The sequence below is a fragment of the Ictidomys tridecemlineatus genome, chromosome 5 (genome assembly GCF_052094955.1).
Source record: "Ictidomys tridecemlineatus isolate mIctTri1 chromosome 5, mIctTri1.hap1, whole genome shotgun sequence".
NCBI classification, from domain to species: Eukaryota; Metazoa; Chordata; class Mammalia; order Rodentia; family Sciuridae; genus Ictidomys; species Ictidomys tridecemlineatus.
The window spans coordinates 179,118,571-179,134,757 of NC_135481.1; the positions used below are offsets into that span (position 1 = coordinate 179,118,571).

Genomic DNA, 16,187 nt, shown 5'->3' on the forward strand with positions numbered 1-16,187 from the left:
TTTCATTGTACTTCTATAGGTCAGGACTGTCCTTAAATTTAGTTGCTTTCTAGACAGCCTTCTGGGAGATTTTCATAAGAAATACACCCCCTCCCCCAATACAGACATACCTTTCTTTTCCTTTTTCCTCCTTAGCCTCCACATATGAGAGAAAACATATGACCTTTGGCTCTCTGAGTTTGGTTTATTTCATTTAACATAATGTTGTCAAGTTCCATCCATTTTCCTGCAAGTGTCATAGTTTTATTGTGGCTCAGTAAAATCCATTGTGTATATACCACATTTCCTTTATCCATCCATCCATTGACAGACAACTAGGCTGATTCCATAGTTTGGCTATTGTGAATCGTGTTGCTGTAAACATTTGTATATATGTATCACTATAGTATGATTTTTAATTCTTTAGGATAAATACTGAGGAGTAGTATACCTGGGTCATATGGTGGTGTTCCATTACTAGTCTTTTGAGGAACTTCGACACTGATTTCCATAGTGATTATGCTAATTCACAACTCTACCAACAGTGTAAAAATGTTTTTCTCCACATCTTCTTGGCAATGTGAATTGTTAACAATACTCAAGTTTTGTATGGTCAGTTCTCATTTCTGTAAGGTATCAAAAGGAAAAAGGCTTTCTGGGCGTGGTGGAACACGTCTGTAATCCTAGCTACTCAGGAGGCTGAGGCAGAAAGAAGAGAAGGATCAAAAGTTTGAGACCAGCCTCAGCAACTTAATGAAACCTTATCAAGGTCAGCCTCAGTAACTTAGTGAGATCCTGTCTCAAAATAAAAATAAAAAGGACTGGGAACGTAACTCAGTGATAAAGAGCCCATTCAATCCCTAGCACCAAAAAAAAAAAAAAAAAAAAAAAAAAAAGACTCAGTGGTAAAAAGTATCCCTCGGTACAATCCCCAGTACAAAAAGAAGGCGACTTGCCAAATATCTCATACGTAGTTCATATCCCCTTAACGAAATTGCTTGGAATAAGTTTTCATTGATTTGGTAGAGCTTTGGCTTCCCTAACTTGTATAGAATTGATTGGGAATAGATTCTGAGCTATTTTGAGAGGGTTGCTTGTATTTGTGTTTAACTTGGAATGTGTGTGATCCAAGTTCTTACCACTTGGAACAGAAGAATGTTGGCATGTTGGGAAGTCTGAACACAGGAAGAGCCAAGAATGAGGGTGGCCTCGGAGCTCAACCCTGTTTGTGTTCAGCCATTTGACATGGCAGATATGCAGATATTGGACTTAGATGACTTTTTTTCTCTCTCCATTTCTTCTCTTCATTCCTTTTCCTTCTCCTACCATCATTTACTTGCCTTCCTATCTCTTCCCCTTTCTCTCTCACTCTTCCTTACCCACTTTAGCTCTGTCTTCCTGTCAAAAGCTCCCCAGTTTCTTTTTCCCCTTTTTTTTTTCTTCTGTCTGCCTTTTGGATTCTCATTTTTTTTTTTTTCCAGATTCGGGGAGAGCTTCATAAATTTTAGGCTTAAAAATAGCGAGCAGTCTTTGAGGGCTTTGTGTCTGCACTACTGAATTCTGTGACAGCTTCCTGCAACATTGACTGTCAAAAGCATGCTTTTCTGAAATTTGCCTGGGATTTTTTTTTTTTTAAAGAATATAAATGTTGGCATTCTTTTTAACCTTCAAAACTAAAACTAATGATAACATATTCAGCAAGAAGAAATTAAAAACAGTAATTAAACCCTAGATATACATTTTAAAAGTTAGCATGCATGATGGATTTCAGGAGAATATTGGATATGTCAGATCCCCCCCCCCTCGCCTTTTTCTCAGTAGATACAATTTTGAAGAGATGATTTAATAGTGACAAAAATGACTTTTCTGTTGCTCATGCAACTTCAGGTAAAAAGCAGTCATGTTGCACTGTGGTGTTCTAAGAAGAGGGTTTTAAGAAAGCTGGGTCATAAGAGAGAGTACAAAAAGAGATTTAGGATATCAATCTGCGGAGTGTCAGCATGTCCCAGAGGTAGTAATTTCTCATTTATTTCACTGTTTTTTCTTGTGCCTTAGAAAGAATGCCCCTTTTGAGGGTTTATAATGCAAGGATGTCTTCATATGTTAAGTAATTTTTATATAAAATGCAAGATTGGACACTGAGAAATTACATATCTTTTTTGTGTGGTTCTGTATACATCATAGCTGTGGATTCAAATTCTCAGACTTTGCAACCAATAACATTGGAATTGAGAAGACGGAAAATATCAAAAGGAAGTGATATCCCATTAAAACGTCCTCGACTTGATAAAAATTCATGTGAGTCTCCAGTTTGTGTATGTGTGGCTAGAATTGGGCATTATTTGGGTCAGCCTCTTCTAGGTCCTTCCTGTCTTCTATGCCTTATAGGCTCTAATGATTGTTCCTGTGCTGCATAGTAATATACACCTGTAATCCCACTGACTCAGAAGTCTGAAGCAGGAGAATTGCAAGTTCATGGCCAGTCTGGGCAACTTAGCAAGTCTCTAAGCAACATAAACTCTGTCTCAAAATAAAATATAAAAAGAGCTGGGGATATAGCTTAGTGGTAAAGCATCCTTGGATTCAGTCCCCCTACCCTTCCCCCCTAAAAAGATTGTCCTTGATTGCATGAATTAATGTGAATGGGCTGTAGTTGAAACTGGAGTTTTTGCTTAGAAGAAACACAAAATTGTATTAGTGTTGGGTTCAGTGGTGTCATATCCATTTCTATAAACTACATTTGATTTGGATTCCTCTAGAAATTTAAAAGCTTAGGAAGGTATGGACTTTATTCCCTAAGTGAAACTTTTTAAAATATTATTTATTGGTTAGAAAAATACCCTGTTAAAGAATTTGTGATGCCTCTAAATAAAACTCGATTGCCTAGCATGTGAAGCCCTGGGTTTTAATTCTCAGTAACTTGCCACTCAAAAAATAAACAAAACTTCAATTGACTTTGGAAGTTAACATTATAGACTTTCATTTGGGAAGCTCCAAAATATAACTTAATTGTCAAGACTGGGACATGCTTTGGCACATATTTTCAGACGCTCAATTCTTTTTGTTTGTTTGTTTGTTTGTTTTTTAGTTGTCAAAGGGCTTTTTATTTATTTGTTTGTTTGTTTATATGTGGTGCTGAGGATCGAACCCGGGGCCTTACACATGCTCTACCACTGAGCAACAACCCCAGTCCCTACACTCTCTTAATTCTTTTTTTTTTCTTTTTTTTTGAAGAGAGAGTGAGAGAGGAGAGAGTGAGAGAGAGAGAGAATTTTTAATATTTATTTTTAGTTCTCGGCGGACACAACATCTTTGTTGGTATGTGGTGCTGAGGCTTGAACCCGGGCCGCACACATGCCAGGCGAGCGAGCTACCGCTTGAGCCACATCCCCGGCCCCTCTCTTAATTCTTAACAAAATAAAATCTATACTGGCAGAGATTTGCTTTTGCTTAAAACTATAGGGAAAGGTTAATAATTAAACATTCCAGAAGTTTCTCTTATAATTCTTTACGGAGGCACCTAACCCAGAAATATATAGTAACAATTATTTATTCCTGTTGCTCTTTGGATTACAACTCTCTTAATGGTTTATAGCCCAGGAGAAGTCAAAAAACTGTTCCGAAAACGCTGACAAAGACTTGTCCAGGAGACGGTCTTCCAGGCTGTCCACTAACGGGACCCATGAGATCCTAGATCCTAACTTGGTTGTACCAGATTTGGCTGATAAAGTCGATACGGATCCTTCACAAGACAAGTCATCTAGTACCAAGGAACCTGAAGAAGGTGAGTCAGAGACTGTTTTGAAATTGTTTTGCCAACTTGGTGCTTTTCTAGTAATAACCCTCTCTAGCTTCCATAAATGTTAGATTGTCTTAAAATCAAATTATTAAATGAGCTGCAGTATTCTCATATGGTTCTTCATTGATTATTCATTCAGTAGACAAGCTTTCTGGATGCATTTGTGGTTAGTTGTATTTTTATATTATTTCCTGCTGGGTTGGAATACAGTACTAGAAGAGCCCTGCCTCTGTCTTTCTGGTGCCATCTCACTCCACTCCTCTGCCTTTTGTTGACATTTGCAGTATTTCTCCTTTCACTGTAGCCTCTTGTTTTGTATGTGTGTATGTGTGTTGCTGGGGATTGAACCCAGGGCCTTGTGCATGTGAGGCAAGTATTCTACCAACTGAGCTATGTCCCCAACCCCCTAGCCTCATTCTTGAAATGCTTACAGCCTTGGCTGTATATGTGGGGACCTGTGAATGTACCTTTTCTTTTGGAGATCGGGTCTCACTAACTAAGTTGCTTAGGGCTTCACAAAATTGCTGAGGCTGGCTTTGAACTCAAAAAGTCCTGCAGCTGTCCTCCTGCATCCTCCAGAGCTGCTTGGATTATAGGCATGCGCTGCTTTTTAAAAATTTTTATTTTATTTTTTTTATTTTTTAGGTGTCTATGGAGATGATACCTTTATTTTATTTGTTTATTTTTATGTGGTTCTGGGATCGAACCCAGTGCCTCATGCATTCTAGGCAAGCACTCTACCACTGAGCCACAACACCAGCCTCCATGCCACTCTTATATGTTGTGAGATTAATGGGGTTTCTCCAAGTCCCTGGCTTTCTTAGTCTGTTATGGGACTTTTGGTTTTTAGATTAATTGATTGATGAATATGTGTGTGTGTGTGTGTGTGTGTGTGTGTGTGTGTAAAATATATCTCAAGTGCTTTCTTTATTTTCTTCTAGGTCAGTTGAAATCTCCTTTGGAAGCTGGCTCGGTCTCATCTGCACTAACTTGCCACTCCTTTGGGGATGGATTGGGGGCTGTAGGCCTGGAATTGAATTGCAACTCAATGGGAGAAAACACTATGAAAACAGAACCAACATCGCCCCTTGCTGAGTTACAAGAGATTTCAACTGTGGAAGGTTCATATTTAGAGTTAACTCAATCTTCTTTTTACATATAGTTTTGCTTGTGCTTTGCGAACTAAAAAAAAAAAAAGGCAACAAAAAAACTTTTCTAATGATGTTTTTATCATTATTTATTAATAATATTTTTATTTTAATCTCTGACCCTTTCATTACTGATTTTGGTAATCTGTATTCCCTCTTTTCTTGATTAGCATGGCTAGAGATTTGTCAATTTTGTTAATAGTTTCAAAGAACTTTTTTGAGTATAAAAGTAGGATTTATTCAAGCAAGAAGAAAAGAGACAGAATTCCCACAGGACAAGAGAGGGAGTTTCCCAAGAACTAACTTTTTATTTTAATTTTCTCTATTGTTTTTCTTTTAAAAAATTTAATTTCTGTTTCGATTTTTGTTTTTTTTCAATCCTTTTCAAACCTTAGCTCAGTGATTTTAGGTTTTGTTCATCCTTTCTAGTAAAGAGGTTTTTTTTAATATATATATATATATTTTAGTTGTAGATGAACACAATATCTTTATTTATTTGTTTTCATGTGGTGCTGAGGATTGAACCCAGTTCCTTACACATGCAAGGCAAGTACTCTACCACTGAGCTACAACCCCAGCCCAAGAGTTTAAAATTATCAATTTCTCAGGAAGTACTACTGCATCCTATAGACTTTTGATATGTTGCCCTTCCCTACTTCCTTCTCTTCTTTTCTTCCCTCCGTCCTTCCTTGTACTCTAGGGATTCTGATATATATCCCTAACTTTTCACAGTTTAGAGTGAATATTGAACTGCTGTATTTAGATTTTTGTGTGGTTCTATTAACTTCCCATTTTGTTCTAGTTCCATGAATTGTATTTACATATGCTATAGAATTCTCAATGCAGTATTATAAGTTTTGCTCTAAAACAGTTATGTGTGTGTGTGTGTGTGTGTGTATATGTATTTTTTTTTTTTTTTTTTTTTGCGGTGGTAGGGCCAGAATTAAACCCAGGAACACTACCATTGAGCTACATCCTCAATTCTTTTTATTTTTCATTTTGAGACAGAATCTTGCCAAGTTGCTGAAGGTCTCACTAAGTTTCTAAGACTGGCTTTGACCTTCTGGTTCTTTTTCCTTGACCTCCCAAATTGTTGGGATTACAAGCATGTGTCACCATGCTCAGCTTTGTCAGATTTTGATATTATTTCATAGGTTACTGAATCTCTACCTACTTTTTGGTTTTTCAAGTCTATCTTGTGTTAGAGGTTGAATAATTATTTCCCTCTATTTTGCAATTCCTTTTCTTCTTTCTACTGTTGTTAAGCCCATCCACTGAATTTTTTTTTTAACTGCTAGAATTTACGTTTTCTTAGATCCAATTTCTCTGCTGAGATTTCCATTGTGTTTATTCATTATGAGCAAAGTTTTAATAGCTGTTTTGAAGTCTTTGTCAAATCCGACACCTAGATTTTCTTGGGGTTAATACCTATCAAATGACTTTTCTTTTGACTATGGGCCATATTTTGCCTTTGTTTATATGCCTGATATTTTGGATTGTATTCTGGACATGTTGTGGAGTTCGTATTATGTTTGTTTCTCTAAGGAGTACTGAGTTCTTTATTTTTTAAATGGCAGTTAATTTGGTTGAACTCAAAGTCCAAATTCTTTTTCTCTGAAGTGGGCAGCAGGTGAAGTCTCTGTTCAGGTTTTTGTTCAACTGTTTGTAACTCTTTATTTTTATTTATTTATTTTTTTAAAGAAATCTGTAACTTTTTAAAAAACAGTTTATTTATTTATTTATTTAGTTATAGGTGGACATAATGTCTTTATTTTACTTTATGTGGTGCTTAGGATCAAACCCAGTGCCTCATGCATGCTAGGCAAGCTCTCTACCTCTGAGCCACAACCCCATCCAGTTTGTAACTCTTTATATTTTTAGAAATGAGAGACATAGGCAAAGTTTATATTGCAGAAATTGGGGCCACCTGCTTGTGATTTTCTTTTTTCTAATGGATTCTTCCCACCCCTTGCAGAAGTTGTAGCTGCTTTGTATTGCTTTTTTTTTTTTTTTACCACCAAGACTGAAAGTTTCTATGTGAATTGTAGCTACCTGATGCTAATTGACTGGAGTTTGAATTTGGGCAAAAAGATAAAAAAATGGGCAACTGATCTAGTGCCCTTCCATTATCCCAAATGTCTGACTCCTCTTTTGTTTTTTGCCATTTTTTTGGTGTTCCCAAGTGCCTTTTCCAGAATTTATAATGATTATATATAGAAGAGTTGTTCCAATATGAGCTATTCTACCATTAATAAAAGAGAAACCTCCATCTTGTGTTAATACACAGCCTTAGGAAATGTTATACCTTTATATCATGCAGGAATTTTTTTTTCTCTCACATAGTGATTGTTTTTTATACTGATGGGCATTTGAATGTAATTGATAATGCATACTTTTAATTTTAATAATGTTTGTGGCAAATAGTCAGAACCCAGGATGGTTGAACCTCAAATAAATAACAGTCTTTATCCTAAAAAGGGAAAAGCATATAATCTCCTTTTTTTGTGTATATGTGTACTTTTATTTTAAAAAAATTAATTAAGGACTCTGGCTGTTGCTGTGGCTCAGCAGTAGTGCACTTGCCTAGCATACGTGAGCCACTGGGTTCCATCCTGCAAATGAATATATATAAAGTAAAGGTCCATTGACAAATAAAAAAATATTTTTAGAGAATTAATTAATTAATATTCTTGCCTGAGGGATTGAACCCAAGGCCACCTGTATGCAAGGCAAGTACTCTACCATTGAGCTATCCTGGACCCTTATTTCCTTTTTCTAAAAACAGTTCTATGGCATATACTTGTAATCACAACAACTTGGGAGAGTGAGGCAGAATGATTTGAGGCCTGCCTTGGAAACTTAGTGAGACCCTGACTCAAAATTAAAAGTAAAAAAATCCGGAGAGGTAGCTCAGTGGTAAAGTGCTCCTGGATTCTGTCCTCAGTACAACAAACACACACACACAAAATATACAAATATTATATGCTATTGGCAACAAACAGTATAGAGGTACTTAGATTAAAAGTGAAAGATGATGTCCTCTGTTTTATTCTTGTACTTTGTTCAAGTTTTTTCCCCTCTGTGCATTTACATAGGAGAGCAAATAAGATTTATTATTTTTAAGTGTAATTGAGACATGTGTAGGCTTATTGTTCAGACTTATTTTTATAGCATTTCTTGGCTCTTTATTAGTAAATTTATCTTTCTTTTCTTTGTTTTTGATACAAGGATTGAGCTCAAGGCTTTAAACCACTGAGTCACATCCCTAGCCCTTTTTATTTTTTTGTTTTGAGACAGGGTTTTGCTAAGTTGCTTAGGGTCTTGCTAAGTTGCTAAAGCTGGCCTTGAACTTGAAATCCTCCTGCCTTCACCTCCTGAGTTTCTGGGATTTCAGGCCTATGCCAGTGAGACACTTCCTTTTTTTTTTTTTTTTTTTAAATAGTTTTTAGTTGTTGATGGATCTTTATTTTCTTTCTTTATTTATATGCAGTGCTGAGAATCGAACCCAGTGCCTCACACATGCTAGGCAATCTCTCTACCACTGAACAACAACTGCAGCCCAAGACACTTACTTTTAAGAAAGGATTATCCTGGATACTGATAGTTGATAAATGATGAACAACATTATTGGTTGATTTTAACCAGTTTCATTGTTTCTAGATCTGCATTGTTTCTAGATTGCAACTCTTTTTCCTAATTATTGATGTAGTAATTTTTTCCCAAGAATTCTGTTGGATTGGCAGTTTTAAAAAATATATAAAATATTAAATAGAGAATATTTTGAAAATTATTGCAAAAAAGGATTTTAGTATGTTTTCTAAGGCTAAATCACAGTTATTCATTGATGTTCTTCACTGAAAAATATAATAATGCATGAACATAAGATCATCCCATGGTGCATATTGGCTTAGTATGCTCATCTTTTTCCCTGCACTGGAGATTGAATCCAGGGGTTCACTGAGCCAATTCCCCAGTGTCTTCCTGCCCCTCCCCCCCCCCCTTTATTTTGGAGATAGGGTCTCACTAAGTTGCTGAGAATGGCCTTGAACTTGTTATCCTTGTGTCTTAGCCTCCTCAGTAACTGGGATGTGCTACTGCATCCAGATATGTTCATCTGTTTTGAATCACCAGGAGAAAACAATGGAAGATTCTGCTTAATGTTGATTATTAAATGCAATTTGATTTTTCTTAGGCAAATATTCATTCAGGAAGACCAATTTCTATTTTTTAAAAAATATTTTTATTAGTTATTGATGGACCTTTATTTATTTATTTGTTTATATGTGGTGCTGAGACTTGAACCCAGGGCTTTACACATGTGAGGCAAGCGCTCTACCACTGAGTCACAATCCCAGCTCTGCATACTTGTTTTTTTTTTTTTTTTTAATTCTTTTTTTTTAGTTGTAGATGGACACAATACCTTTATTTTATTATTTTATTTATGTGGTGCTGAGGATAGAACCCAGTGCCCCACGCGTGCAAGGCAAGCAGGCTACCACCCAGCACCTGCATACTTGTTTTTAGTAAATTTTCACAAGTTGTAGTCTCTGACTTAAGGCAGTTAGACCCCTATTAAAACAACTAATTTTTCTTTTTCCTTCTATAAATTTCAATATTTGCAAGGAAAAATTAAAACCAAGCAAAAGAGAGTGAAAAGATCTCCCTTATATAGCCTCACTTATTTATTTATCTCTTCACATATTATGGTACTGAAAATTGAACCCAGGGGTACTCTACCACTAAGCTACATCCCCAGTTTTTATTTTTTATATTTTTTAATATATAGTTTTTATAACTTTATTTTTTTATGTGGTGCTGAGGATCAAATCTAGTGCCTCACCTGTGATAGGCAAGTGCTCTACCACTGAGCTACAACCTCAGCCTCCCAGTTGTTATTTTGAGACCGGGCCTTGATGAATTGCCCAGATGTCCTTGAACTCATCATCATCCTGCCTCAGCAGTTGTTGGGATTACTAGCATGTGCCGTATAGCCAGTTATTGCCCTCTTTTCTTGAAGAAAACATGTTACTAGTTGGTGTTTGGTTCCATTCTTTTAGATATAGTCTGTGCATTTAAACCGTACATAACACATGGCTTTTTTAAAAAAAAGAATAATGGGATCATATTATTATATTATTCAGTGGCTTGCCATTTTCATATGCAGTATTTTCCCATGTCAGTTCCTATCTTTTTTCACAGTGACATGATTTATTTCATTATATGGTTGTTCTGTAGTTTATGTAACTAGTCTCTGCTTAAAGTCATTCAAGTTATTTCTAAGTTTTCACTGTTAATTAATTCTCCCTGTTTTAGTTCAATCTTTTTTTTTTTTTTTGGTACTGGGGCTTGAACTCGGAGGCCCTCAACCACTGAGCCCCATCCCCAGCCCTATTTTGAGACAGGGTTTCACTAAGTTGCTTAGTGCCTCTCTTTTGCTGAGCCTGGCTTTGAACTCGAAATCCGCCTGATTTAGCCTCCCCAGCCGCTGGGATTATAGGCATGTGTCACTGCACCTGGCTTCTCCTTGTTTTATAGACAAAGAGCCTGATATGTGGCAAAAAGGAATGACCTAGCCAGAGTTGCACACTTTCCACTGATTGGTAATGCTAAGCCTCTAATTCCTATCTTCTGTCCGTGTGTCTCATTCCATCTGATGGGTGGTATGTACATCAAGTGGAGTTGCTGCCTTTAGAGACTTTACACATGTAATCCCACGAGTGCTTGATGGAGCAGTGTGTACATTTAGACCGGGAGGCAGAGAGGGCAGCTAGGTTTGAAAGGTACTGTGTGCTGCACATTATGTAGTGTACTTCAGGACAGGCTGGCATCTTCAGAATTCTTTAATTTGAAGGGGAAATGTATTGATTTAGGAGATGAATGATGTTTCTTGTGGAAGAAGAGCCTGGTGGTAAATAGAGGAGGATCCAGAAAGATTGCTGTAGAGAGGCTGTTGCTGAGAATCATTTACCAGGAATGTATTATGTAAGTGAGCAGGAAATGGGTCAGGATCTTTACTAGAACATCCCAGGGACCTTAGTCACTGCCCCAAGCTGCTGCTAAAACATTGATGTTTTCAAACTGAGATGGAGTCACTTGCTGAGAAATTGGTTGAAGGAGGCTTTTGCGCAGCCAGAGGAGGAGCTCTAGGTGGAGGCAACAGATCTACTCCAGAGCTGCAGAGAGGCTGCTGGCTGCTCCAAACCCAGCTCTGACACATGGGGCAGCTCTGCCATCTTGTGGAATGAATGCTTAGTAAATTTTATTTTATTTTTAGGTGGGGACCAAATGCATTCTTGGGGAGAGCATTGAAATGTTCACCAGAACTGTGGGTTGCAGGATTGCTTTCCTTCCATCCAGCTATTTTGTAACCTCAAAAGTATTTTTGTTTTTCTTTCTTCTTCTTTATTTTTGCAGTGGGGTACTGGGGATTGAACTCAAGGGCACTCCACCACTGAGCCACATTCCCAGCCCTATTTTTTATTTTTATTTTTTTTATAGACAGGGTCTCACTGAGTTGTTTAGTGTCTTACTTTTGCTAAGGCTAACTTAGAACTTGCAATCTTCCTGCCTCAGCCTCCTGAGCCACTGGAATTACAAGCATGTACCATCACACCCGGCTCAAAGTATTTTCTTTTTTTAAACCTTTATTTAATTAATTAATTTATTTATGTGGTGCTAAGGATTGAACCCTGGACCTCACACATGCTAGGCGAGCACTCTACCACTGAGCCACAACCCCAGCCCCTCAAAATATTTTCTTTTCTTTTTTTTTTTTTAAAGAGAGAGTGAGAGAGAGGGGGACAGAGAGAGAGAGAGAGAATTTTAATATTTATTTATTTTTTCTTAGTTCTCCACGGACACAACATCTTTGTTTGTATGTGGTGCTGAGGATCAAACCTGGGCTGCACGTACCCTAGGCGAGTGCGCTACCGCTTGAGCCACATCCCCAGCCCTCAAAATATTTTCTTAAGTATAAGTCTATACATGCGTGCGTGCATATACACATGCACACACACACACACACAGTGTATAGTATATGTGGTATACATTTAGTGTACATATGGATATTTACATAGAATTTGGAGATATAGACATCTACGCACCTATATACACATGAACACATTTTATACATATATGCACACATATTTTATACATGTAAATTTTATATATATATGTACATATATGAATATATATCCATATGTGTATACAAACACACAGAGACACCAGTAAAAGAGACAAAGAGATATGGCATCCTGACAGAATTCACTTGAAAAGGGTATGGATATATATGGATACACATATACACATAAACTTTGATTATAGTATCATCTGATTTAAGTTTTCCACCGTAAAACTTTTATTTTCCCCTTTATAGTGAATTTCTTGTGAGAAGATACCTTAAGTGTAAGCATATATCTTATTTCTTTACCAAACTTTCAGCCACTATTTTTATATCCACTGATATTTCTTGCTTGAAGCAGTTGTTACTCAGGTGGTTTTTTTTTTTTTTTTTTTTTTTTTTTAAGAGAGAGAGAATTTTTTTTTTTTTTTCGTTATTGGCAGTCACAGCATCTTTGTATGTGGTACTGAGGATCGAACCCAGGCCGCATGCATGCCAGGCGAGCACGCTTCCGCTTGAGCCACATCCCCAGCCCACTCAGGTGGTTGTTAAATGGTGATTTCTGCCTCTCGTCATTTCTTCTATATTTATTAAATTATATTCTGTCATACTAAGGAACTTTCCTTTCTTTTCCCATTTTTTCTCTCCTTATTTATGTCTGCATGGGCTCATTGATTCTTTTTGTTTTAATGGTTATAATCTGTTCCTATCATTATTTTTTAAGATATCTATTTGATTCCGGATTTGGCCAGTGGGAGCCCTTCAAATGGGTTTCTATTTCTTTTGTCATTCTTTGAGCACTTCCTTATTTTCTGGCATATTAATATGTTCCAAGCTTATCTAATACTTACCTGACTGTGCATTTACCCTATTCTCTCGGAAGTTCTGATTACTTTCAGTGGAGAATAGTATTTAAGAACCCAGGTTAGTTATCTGGGTACAAGGTTTGTTCATTGTTCCTGGAATATGCAGAGAAAATGTAGAAATTCTTTACCAACTACCCTATTTTCCTGAACCCGTCTCCAAAAGTAACTACTGTCGGTAGTTTAATTTCTATTCTGCTTTCTTTCCAGTGCCTTCTCTTTTTTTCTACTTTTTAGTACTGGGGATTGAATCTAGGGGCACTGTACTACTGAGCTACATCCCGGCCTATTTTAAATGTTGAGATAGACTCTGACTAAATTGCTGAAGCTAGCCTCAAACTTGTGATCCTCCTTCCTCAGTCTCCCCAATAACTGGGATTATAGGTGTACATGACTCCATTGTGCTTCAGTGCATTTTTATTTTATTTTATTTTTTTGGTGAATTGGAAAATTATGTTCTTTTTAAAAATTTTATTGGTTCTTTTCAGTTATATATGACAGTAAAATCTGTTTTGAGATAATTATTCAAGCATGGAATATATCTTATTCTAATTAGGATCCCAATCTTGTGGATGTACTTGAGTTGAGATTCACTGTACAAGGATCTTATTTTTGTTTATTCACCTCTAATCATAAATGGGTCATTCTGTACATACTGGTAACTTCTGTTTTCACTTATTAATATACCTTGGTTATTGTATCAGTTGATACAGGCCACTTCTATCTATCTATCTATCTATCTATCTATCTATCTATTTTTAAAAGGTTCATTAGAATTACATAATACAGGTTAGTTGTGGTTGAGCATGCCTATTATTCCAGCAACTTGGAGACTGAGGCAGTAGGATGATAAGTTTGAGGCCTCAGCAATTTAACATGATCCTCAGAAACTTAGCAAGACCTGTCTCAAAATAGAAAACAAAAAGAAATAAGGATTTAATTCAATGGTAAAATGCCCCTGGATTCAACCTCAGTGACCCCCCCCCCCCGCAAAATTTTTTTTCACATAATGCAGAGTTGCTATAATTTGTTTAACTGCTCCTCCACTTGTGGAAATTTTGATTAATTTTCTATTCTGAGCATTTGACCAGGCTTATGAATATTTAAATCTGTTTGTGTTTTCCTTTGATTTTTTTGTTTTTTGTTGCTTTGGAGCTAAGAAAATTATTTCTTTGCAGACTTGAAAAATATGTTCGTCATTATAATATTTGAGGTATTTGTCAAAAGGTATTAAACTACTAGGCCATGTGGTGTCATTGACAAGAAAAAAAACTATGTCCTGGTGTTGAGGCAGCACAAGATAATGAGAAGTGGCTCTTTTCCTCTGGCTGGAGAAGCAATAGATAACAGGATCCAGGAGCAGATGCTAAGTGCTAATGATGAAGCCCAGCAGATAATCATTTGTGCCAGGAGTGAATGACATGTGGTCTTCGAGAGCCAGGGCCATCTGGACGCTTTCCTGTTTATGGAGAGAGGTGGGTCTGGATGGAAGTGAAGACTGGCTGAGCCAGGGAGAAATGGCAGGGAGAGGACATAGGACAAGTGAGGTATGAGCTATGAGAGTATGAAGCAATCACTGTGGCCAGTAGTTGGCTGAGTAGGAACTGAGACATTACTTTGAAATGATAATAGATGAGATTGAGAGCAGAATGACACTTAGGTTGACGTGGACAAGGAATATGGCCAAACTGATACCATCATAAGCCATCTAATTGTGAAGTTCTGAGATAATTAATGGTAGTGAGCATTCAATAAAAGGATTAGGCAGGACTTTTACAGAAAGCATATTTTAAAGCTTTTATTTTTGTTTTAAGTATAAAATAATGTATGCTATTATAAAAGAAAGAGTATGAAGAATCACCCAGATATATAGAAAATGAGTGGGCTGCTGATCTCATTATTATCTATTACTGTGTAACATTTATTGCTATATACATAGTGGACTAAAACAATTTCTATAGCAGCATAGTCCTTTGCACTTTATCAAAGGGTTGACTTTTGCTGCATCCTTACCTGAAAACCTACTCCAGGGGAAGGATCTGGACTTGTATGGTTGTTGGCAGCATTCATTTCCTTGCAGGCTGGCAGACCAAGGGCCTCACTCTTTTTTTTTTGCTGGGGACACTTTCAGATCTTACCTTGGGTTCCTCTCTGTAGAGCAGCTGACAACCTAACTTGTTTCCTTAAGCCAGCAAAGGAGAATGTCTACTAGTAAGGCAGATATTATAGTCTTTTGTAACATAATTATGTAAGTGACATACTGTCACTTTTGTCATATTCTATTAGAAGTTATGGGGTGCTGCCCATAATTTAGTTGGGTAAGGGAATTACATGGAAATATGAATACCAAGAAGTGAGGATTATTAGATTCATCTTAGAGTCTGTTACTCATTTCTCCAGGAAAAAAAAAAAGAAGACATTCCTTAGAGTTATCTTTATTAAAAGCTAAATCTGTGGACCATTTTTCTCTCCACTTACCAGTGTATGGTAGGAATTTAGGAGCTGCAAAAACAAAGGGTGACTCTTAGTATTTTGAGCCTGGAATTTTGATGTCCAGGAGAGAGCTCTGTGCTCTCGTTTCATCCCAACAAAAATCTGTTAAACATGCAGAAGAAGTTAGGAGAGCAGTGCAACCTATAATCCCAGCAAACTTATGAGGCTATGGCAAGAGGATCACAAGTTTGAGGTCCTGTCTCAAAATAAAAAATAGATAAAAAGGGCTGGGCATGTGGCTCAGTAAGCACACCTGGGTTCAGTCCTCAGCACCAAAAACTGAAAATGAAACGAACAAAAAGAACATGCAGAAGAGCACAGAGCATCTAAATGGTAATACAAGTAACTATTTGGAAATAAAGAGTTCCATACTACTTTCTGAAATGGGAATAAATTGGTTTTAGGAGTTTATCCTTTACTTCAAAAAAAAATTCTGTTACCCCTTGCTTTGAACCAGACTCCTTTGAAGACTTAATTTATGAATCTTTTGTCCTCTGTCTCTTAGTAACTGCTCCCATCTTTACAAGGACCATACTGTCCAAGGAATGGATGATGTCAACTTAGTTGGTGCCATCAGTGACAGACTCTAAGCTGGTGAGAGTTCCAAATGAACTCTCTTCTCATTGGGGAATACCTGCTGTGTGTGAGACTTGGGATTTGGTAGACTGGTTCCACAGGCTGATTCCAGTGGATCATCTAGTTTCTTTTCTCTTTGTTTGATGCTGGGGATTGAACCTAGGGAGTTGCACATGCTGAGTATATTCTCCATCACTGAACTGTGCCCC

At 37.0% G+C, this 16,187-nt stretch overlaps 1 protein-coding gene across 7 annotated transcripts in view; it reads left to right on the top strand.

The window, feature by feature from the left end:
• The window catches only part of Phf20 (PHD finger protein 20), a 126,324-nt gene that overhangs the window by 69,715 nt on the left and 40,422 nt on the right, over positions 1–16,187 (top strand). For 5 of the 7 annotated variants that reach the window (XM_040275986.2, XM_005329880.5, XM_040275984.2 and 2 more), the window contains 3 exons: positions 2,164–2,277; positions 3,575–3,763; positions 4,720–4,899. The exons of 1 other annotated variant lie outside the window; for it this stretch is intronic. In XM_040275986.2, coding sequence (XP_040131920.1) covers positions 4,827–4,899 — 73 coding nt within the window. In that variant the 5' untranslated portion in view covers positions 2,164–2,277; positions 3,575–3,763; positions 4,720–4,826. The remainder of the gene's footprint in view (positions 1–2,163; positions 2,278–3,574; positions 3,764–4,719; positions 4,900–16,187) is intronic. One more of the 7 variants, XM_021729561.3, reaches the window with a different exon arrangement.